At 37.3% G+C, this 9,113-nt stretch overlaps 1 protein-coding gene across 1 annotated transcript; it reads right to left on the minus strand.

Annotated features, from left to right (window-relative positions):
* Positions 1 to 4,703: 4,703 nt before the first annotated feature.
* On the minus strand, positions 4,704 to 6,701 carry LOC143631750 (GDSL esterase/lipase At1g71691-like). The gene is made up of 4 exons (XM_077100406.1): positions 6,428 to 6,701; positions 5,816 to 5,943; positions 5,325 to 5,564; positions 4,704 to 5,236 (listed from the first exon to the last, which is right to left on the minus strand). The coding sequence occupies exons 1-4, from the start codon at positions 6,699 to 6,701 to the stop codon at positions 4,976 to 4,978; spliced, it is 903 nt and encodes a 300-aa protein (XP_076956521.1). The 3' UTR covers positions 4,704 to 4,975.
* Positions 6,702 to 9,113: the final 2,412 nt, after the last annotated feature.

The following is a 9,113-nucleotide window of genomic DNA, read 5'->3' on the forward strand; positions in this document are numbered from 1 at the left end:
CAAATCATGAGTCAAACTTGCACTTTCCACTGATTCCCGGTGAAGACTACCTTACTTATTCATACTAGTTATAGGTATTTAAGATTCATAAATACTTGTTTTTTTATTAGAGCACGGCATCCACATCACCTGACAGGATCCGATTACAAACAATACGAGTACGGATTTAAACAACCAAATTAAATATAAATTGAAACCGAAAATATTTAATATTACATCGTTTAATAGTTAACCGGTTGAGACACCGAGGGATAACAAGCTTCGCTAGGTGACTATACGAACGAGACAAAGCCCCGACAGTGGCGATGCACTGTGGCAGCGGCTGCGGCGGTGGACAGCGCCGGTAGCACAAGGCAGCGGCGGCGGTGCAATGTAGCGGTGGCTGCTGGTCTCCGGCGGGCAAGGATGGCCGCGGTGGTGGAGTGGATGAGTTGAGAGAGAGAGAGAGCTACTTTGGTGGCTAGGGTTTTCTTGTGTACTTAACCTCTTATGATTAGGTTAATTATATTAACTAATAAATTAGTTGATACATATCAGGCCACCAAGCCCATCTCTAACTCCGAAGCCCAGTCCAACAGATATTACCATTTCGTTATTATTAGTCAATACCGTTTAACTAACTTAAGCTGGTTTGATGTTCATTATCAAGGTGTAACTCTAACCGGTCATAACTCGGCCGGCTGCGTTGACTTAACCGAACTAATCCATAATCTCCAACAGCCCCGTAACTTATGCGCCTAGATTCAAAGATAAGGTTGTCCCATAATTTAAAGGGATTTTTATATATTTCCTCTTCCTAAACCTTTGAAATTACATATTTCCTCAAAATACAAGTTTTTAATGCAAAATGTACAATGCTCTTTAAGTATGGTTTGGGGAAATATGTAAATGCTCCTAATTTAAATGCCTACATTAAAAGATAGTGAGGGTACAAATTTCAAATGTGAGTTAAAGTTACATGTACAAGCAAATAAAGGATGGTTATGCAATTTTTAGCAATGTCTCACAATCCTGTTGGCAATCAAGAAGCAATTGAACATACAATCAAACTGGTATGAATGAGAATTAGATAAACATGAATTGAATTAAACAATCTGTACTTTGATTTATGAAGAATACGATACATATAGGGACGGATTTAGGGCTAAACTACGGTGGGCCGGTGCCCACCGTCCGCCTGCCAGAGTTCCGTTTATGCAGGTATGCATCTCTATATGACGAGTCTAAAATCAGTCAATGCCACCATCGGTTACCGTCAATAACATTCACAAGGATGAATACTTAATGAAGAGAGAACGAGTTCAAAAATGTTGGTTCATTGAGTTTTCGGCAGCCGGCGATGGTTAGCGGGTGCTGCGTGTAAAGATGTTAACAAGCCATGGGAAGGAACGTGAAAATGATATTACTTTTTTTTGGAACGACCAACTAAGTAACGCCGAGTACTCCGTACACGGCCTCCAATGGCTAAAGGTAGCCCGAGCCGGCCACAAGTCCGGACGGACGGAGCCCCTAGCGGTCCACCTATTGAGGGATTCCCCGAATAAAACCCGACCCCCACGCCCGCCAAACGGCACGACAACGAGGAGCCGGTAAAACCGGGTGAGATCAGGACTCAAACCCTGGCAAGCCAGGGTCATCCCTCATATCTCCCATATAAATTGGTGATTGTGAGGTTTGAACCCCCTACCTTTCACTAATAAAGTGAGTGCTCTACCATTGAGTCATAACCAATTTATGTGAAAATGATGTTACTGCTTTTATTTTATTAATTTGTCTTTTCTGTTTTTAATTGTTTGTTGTTTTTTGATTATTATTTAACATGGGCGGCCCTTGGGGGTGGCAGGGTGGTCGACGGTTACAGGCCCGACACCCGTTAGGCCCGAATTTTTTTTTTGAAAAAAAATTATATGCATTTTTATTAAAAACAATATGTATATTTAATTTTTAAACGCAGTTGCATAACCACTAGCTTGGTCTAGTGGCAAACGAGTATTACTCACAATCAAGGGGCTATAGGTTATAGCATCACTTGAAACATGTTTAATTCTATTTTTTTTTACAAAAGTTTTTTACACAATCCAAATTATAACCAATTAAGCCCATATAAAATTAAACTATTTAAACACAACAAAATACTCTTTTTACCTAAGGCCCAATAAAAAATTTCGACTTCGGTCCAAATGTTTTTTTGCTTTCTCAGGAGCTGGCCTTGTATTATTATTATTATTGATATTAATTTTTAATAAATTTGTTGACCAGTAACACAACACAACTAGCAACAAATGATAATAAATTTTATTATGTTTAAAATTTAAAGAGATGAAAGAAAATAAACTTTATTATATTAAATTTCTTAAATATACAGTTTAACTTGTTTTTCACTTTTTTACTTAAATAACTTATATGATTTTAAGTTTAAATATTTGACATTTCCTCTATTTTATTTGATTTAGGGTTTAATTTTTAACAAAATGCAACTTAGATTTTAAATAGTGTGAAAGAGACCAATTTACTATTTCATGTGTCCCGAAAGGTTATTCTGCTCCGGGCCTTAAAAAGTGTTGGTAGGCCTGTTCTCTTTGAGCCGATCCATTTTTTACCCGATCCATTTGTGCCCCTGTAATGAAAATTTCTGATACATCGACAGACAAAATTGACATTGTTTGTTCGATTATATATAGTTTTTGGCTTCAATTAGATCGTTTTCAGGCTACGGTGGCCAGTGCTTGGAATAGTGGTCGGTTCTCTGGGTATAATGATCAAATATTAGCAAAAAACTAAAGCTTCTCAAAATAGAAGTAAAATTGGGAGCAAATAACATGTCAGACAAAGGATATAGAAATAGAGGATTTTAGCTTAAAAACTAAAATGATGAGCATGCTTGCGGAACAAATTATACTCTCCCATCTAAGGGGGTGGGCCAAAGATCCCGAAAAGACGTGTATTCTTTTCTAAATTGATTTCGAGAAAGCCTTTGATACGATCAAATAATGAGATCTTATTGGCTCAGTTGTGGATTATATGTGCTTTGTTCCGAATAGAGGCCAAATCACAACGCCCATTTGTGAAATTTCGACCATTTGTGAAATTTTCTCCTTTGATAAATTAAGATATTTTCTTTCATGATCGAAACATGATACCATCACAAGTCATCAAATCATAAACTAATTTCGTACTTTGTTTTTTATACGTACACAATCACATTTTTTATTTTAACAATTTATAACGTAATCCGGTGCACAATTAATCCGGTCAATAGGTCCAATAAGTAAACATGTTGGGCGACTTTTTTTGAATTTTTTCTAGAAGTGGGGCTAATTTCAAACATTTAATCACAAGGGGTGTTGGGCATTATTTTTAATCACAAGAGGGGTTTTTGGGGTTAGTATTGACGAATAACAGAGTAATAAGAGAATGAAAAGCTTTATGTCAGATCAAGAGTTAATTGCCACTGCTAGTGGCGAATAAGAGTTAATTGTCATTGTTAGTGGTGAATAAGAGTTAATTGTCATTTCTAGTAGCGAATACGAGTTAAATTGTCATCTCTGATGCACGGGGACGGCATAGAGGTTAGGGTACCGGTCTCGGGGACGGAAACACGATGGAAACGCGTCGGAGACGTTTCCTAAACGAATCCGTTAAATGGGGACGGTCAACAAACAATTCCGAGATGTTTCTGTAACCAATAGCATGGCGAAGCGGCCATATAGCATATTCCGGTGAAGAATTCCGGCGCCAGAAAACAATGAAGAAGAAAAAGAAGAAAGTAGGCAGCTGTTAACTTTTCTAGGGTTAAATAAGTTTATAGTTAACATTAACCACTTGACCTTTCAGTTATTCATATTTAGCCCCTAAAACTTGTTAACTTTTACATTTTATAAGTTAAGTTAAGTTATGCATTTTTAAATTTAACCCTATCTATCTAGACTGGTTTACATTTGGTCCTTAACTTATAATTTTATAAATAAATTGTTTAACATTGACTATATATATATATATAAAAATTATATATTTATTTATTTTTTATTGATAATTAATTACCTATGGTTGATATAGTTTTTTTTGTAGTTTGCACTTTATAAGTGTAAATCTATTTTGAACTTTGTTTAATATATTTTTATTTTTTTATATTTTTTTGCCGTACCCTAGCCGTACCCGTATCTTGGATTTTTGATTTTTGCCGTTTCCCGTACCCATAACGTCCCCGTATCCTGGTCCCCGCCCCCGTTCCCGTGCTACTTAGATTGTCATTGCTAGTGACGAATAAGAGTTAAATTGCAATTGCTAATGGCGAATAAGTGGTTTACAATCTAATCTCTCCTATACCCCTATTATTTTCTTATTTGCCAATACTAATCCCGAAAACCCCTCCTGTGATTAAAAATAATACCCAACACCTCAATTGTTTTGAGATAAGCACCGCTTAAAAAAAATCACTTTTTTTTAGCCGGTCCAGTTTTGTAAATATTGATCTAGTCAAATTTCGATGAAAACCAAAAAGTAGGCCTACCAAAAGGGTGTCTTATTATAATAGAATGGGTACATCAGGAGTGGAAAGTCATCTGTTTATGGTTTAAAGATTATATGTTATTTTTTGTATTCTAGAATGGATAGAGCAGCAAAATAAGCCTACATGTATCTCATCGTAATAGTGGCTTTGGTGCATAATCAAGAACAACATCAAATGCTTGCTAGCTGTTGAATGTTGATCGGATAAATAAACTGAGGAGTGCCACTGAAAGCCTTCCTTCCCATCAAAACATTCACTGCTTCTGTTGGGTGGAATGCATCCCAAAACACATACTCGTTCCGATTTGGACATGGAGTTTGGAAAGGCAAACATGTTACTTCCCCTCTGTTTCTTCCAATCCCGCAACATCCCCTATCCACAACACGAAATCCTGCATCACCAACCCAAAAACATTTACAATTTTATTAGATTATGTCCGATGGAAGCTAAATACTTGAAGTGTAATTAAGTACTACCGTAGGATCTGGCGTTGGAAAGTAAATCTTCGAACATGTTATCAATATTCATGAAGACAAATTTAGAACCCGGGAGATTGGTGCTTAAATTGTCAATCATGGTCTTCATGTTCTGATTGAAAGGTAGGACTAGCTGGTTCACTTCCTCAGAACATCTCCCAGTCGTGCCTTGCGCTATGATATTTGGGATACAACCCATCCGCCCGATCCCAGCCAAAACAAATTTCCGGGCTCCAAGATTATAAAGTTTCTAAATTGAAAGGTCACATTATGAAATCAGTTGCAAAAGCTAGTTGTAAGATTTGAAACTAGTGGGAATATATATATAGTCAGCTTACAGTGAGTTGAGTGGTGTACTCCTTAGACAAAAGGTCTGCAAACTGTGGGCCATTGTACTGGTTGCGGGTAGGGTAGTTTGGCATGAGGTAATTGTTTAGGTAGTCATTGCTACCCATTCCCACAAAGAAAATACTTCGAGAAAGCATATTCATGGCATCGCCTATACTCAAATTGTCGGTTATTTGGTCCAAAGAGTTTTCGAAGTTCTTGATCTGTTGGTTGAATGGAAGGCGACCAACCTGTATGTATTTAGCAGAAAAATATAAATCACTAATATTAATATAAACAACCGTACCCGGTAAATCCCAGTCCCACCTATAGAGAAGCTATTGGCAGGATCTGGTGACTGGGGAGGGTGGGTTGTATACTAGAGGTAAGGTTTGTATACAAGAGACTCAATCACTAATAATATATTATCTCCAATACCTACATGAACCACTTTTGAAGTCGCCTAAAGTCCAAAAAATAAGTGAGATAAAAAAGAACTTACAAAATTCCGGCCGGTAATATCGAGGATCCCAGAAGCTGCCGAAGCGAAATTGACACCATGAACCATTTGATCTTTAGAATTTAATGCTTGGGAATAGGGTGGTATCAGTGGCAGTCCCAGCAATAACGCTGTATTCATACATGCATGTATTATAAATCAGAATAGGGTTTTTGTTTTTTTTTTTCATTCTAAAGAAACAGTCAATTTAGTGTTAAGTCTGTTATAAATAGAACAAGGAGCCAACTATCACACATCATCTGAATCTTATTCAACCCCTTTAAAACGGCCATATACATGTTGGGTGCCCATTTTGATAATAAATTTTCAAAGTTAGACCGTCGATCTATGGTTAAACAATTGTCCGAATATTGTTCAAACGGCCGTTCTGACCAGTGATTTTCAAAGTTTAGTTTCTTCTTTTTGGTCAAATTGAATGTCTGAGTGCTTTGTGGACGGCCATTTGATGGTGTAAAATCAAATAGGGGTGGTGTAACTATACCATGACTCGTCAAAGAAGCTATTTAAATTATGTTGCATTTGCATATATGTATTTGAAACTAGGTGATAATTTGATGTAAAGCAAACACAAACACAGAAGTAGAGATAAGGGACCTATTTCATCAACAATGGTGTAACCATTGGAGAATCGACCAGTAGGACCTCCATTGAAGTCAATTCCGTATGGAAAATAATTAGCCTTAGCGAAGGAAGTCAAGTCATTGTTGTTCCCATTGTCAATTAGCGAGTCACCAAATATGAACAACGCTGGAACCATTGCTCCACTGTCTTGTGCCATGACTAATCGACCACCACACGAGAACATGCCAACAACCAACAGGTACAAGAAGCAATATAATTTTAAGTTTATTATCTCTTCATGACCCATGCTAATTATTTTGTATATCAGGTTGTTCTTGTATGAGATAGACATAGACTATGATAAAGTGAGAGTAGAATGGGGTTTTGTACAAAACCTGTAGGGGGTGTAATAGAGGGGAGAATATATAGTGGTTAAAGCGTCTACCGTGTAGTATATTTTAAAGTTAGTTGGAGAGTAATAAATGCTTCCACTTCAATTTGAAAACGTAATTAACTAGTAAGACGTGATGATCTGTTTCTTGCATTATGGTATTGACTGCCAAAGGCCGTCTGGCGTCCGATAATACAAAAAGATTCGGGGCCAAGTCGCCTGGAAGATGTAAAAAAAAAGGGCCTTAAAATACAAACGCACTAACTCATTATGATTTTGATTATTGTGATCACAATAAAGAAAGCAGGGGGTTTAATTTTATAAATGGGCTTAAACTATCTTGAATAGCAGATCCCTCCATAAACAAAACCGATGGAATAAACACATCACCCTGATCATGCATGAGTAAACCCTCTATGCTTTAATATCGCCTGAAGAGCTTCGGCCTTAGCTTTTGCAAAGCTTCCTTCCCTTTCCTTTTTGCACAACCTCTTCTATGATAGAGCCCATTCGCAAGAGTCTAAACTTCGTTGCACTAGTTTTTAGTGGATGTTAGTATGTTGCCACTCTTGGGAAGACGTTATAAAATTTTAAAGCAATTTATAGTGGACATCTTATAGCGGTTTTATGTTGTCAAATTATCATAAACTAACACTTTTCTTTATAAGCTACTTTAGTTTTGGTAATTAACTGTAGGATTTTTCTAATTAGATTAGAACTTTTTCTTAGACGACAAAGTTCTAAAATCAACACAACTAGCTAGATGCTAGAAATGAATAACCAATTAAGTTACATGCTAAAATCAAAATTACACCACATACTCCAGTCAGCCTCCTGAAATCTTGCTCTACTTTCAACCACGAAAACAAATTCGCTTTAATTTCTTCCAAGATTATATCTAGTCCCTTTTTGATATTGAACGCCAGTTCGTTCGACCCTCACTTTATAAAGCATCCAAAGTGAAACCTAGATGATATTGAGGCCCAACTTCTTGTACAGTTTGCTCCCTCTCCTTCACCCCTAGCTCCCCATATTAACTTTGAGGGACTCTGTTATTAGATAACACCCGGCCCGATTATCCAAAACCCCATACCCATTTACCCGAACTGTATATCCGAGTCATATACCGAAAAAATTATTTAGTTTAAGTATATGTAAAACATTATATAAAGTTATAATTATATTATTTATTTATTGTACCCTTATATATATTGAGTGTATTATATTTTAATTTGTAATATTTGTTCTACAAATAAAATATATAAAAGAATTATAATGATAAAAAATGTACTTCAAAATTCAACGGATATACCCAATACCCGCGGGTATGGCCGATACCTGATGGATAATTACCCGTCAAATACCCAATGAGTAATGGGCCAGGTATGAGACAAATGGGTATGGGCATGGATTACCAATACCCGACTCGAACCTGTCCCTTTGTCATCCCTAACACCCACCTACGTGATCCACCTACTTAATCAAGTGCCCGGGGGAGACGATGATCGACAACAAGGATGGGGAGTCAATGGTGGAGGCGATGGCGGTGGGTGGTGACAAGGGAGGTGATGATCGGCGGAGACTGGAAGGGATGACCGGGGGGGGGGGGGTAGAGGAAGTGGGAGATGGGTAGCGACGATGATGAGTTGTGAGGGAGAAGTTGATGCAGCGTGAGTGGTGAGATACGGGTGCAAAGTGAAAGTATGTATGATATGGGTGTGAAAGATTGTAACACCGTTGATAAGTGAAAGAAGACAAATGGACTCATTTGCTTCTACTATAAAACCAAGGGACTCAAACGGTTCATTTTAACTTTGAGGGACTCAATGTGGTCCCGTCCACAAACCATACGGACAAACAAATTATATTAACCTTAGTTTCGTATGATTAAGACTATTCGTTGTGGAGATGCCACCCATAGCCACATGGGCATCATGGCGCCATCCACGCCACCCTGTCTAGATCAAATGGAGCGCCATTGATGGGAAGTGTCATCTCCTTAACAACTTGATATCAAATAAAAAGTGGGTCCACCCTACTAACAAGCAATCACATCTTTTATTTTTTTAATAATTTATTTTTTATCTACGTAAAACCTAGTCAATACACAACGTTCTAATTAAAGGGCGTGGTAGTTAAAGCCCCATGACCTACATGACAGTGATATGACACTTAATTAACTAGCCTTTGCTAGTTTAATCATAACGCACAGCATAACCATCAACATGTAATGCACACTTTGCATGTCGTTGCTAAAAAAGTTCAATTTTGCATAATCTTATAGTTACGTATTGTTAGAACTTTTTTTTCTTTTTGTGCAAACTACTG

Source organism: Bidens hawaiensis, unplaced genomic scaffold (genome assembly GCF_021521415.1).
Source record: "Bidens hawaiensis isolate Kalapana, Puna unplaced genomic scaffold, B.hawaiensis_p1.1 tig00006251_1, whole genome shotgun sequence".
In the NCBI taxonomy this organism is placed as follows: domain Eukaryota; kingdom Viridiplantae; phylum Streptophyta; class Magnoliopsida; order Asterales; family Asteraceae; genus Bidens; species Bidens hawaiensis.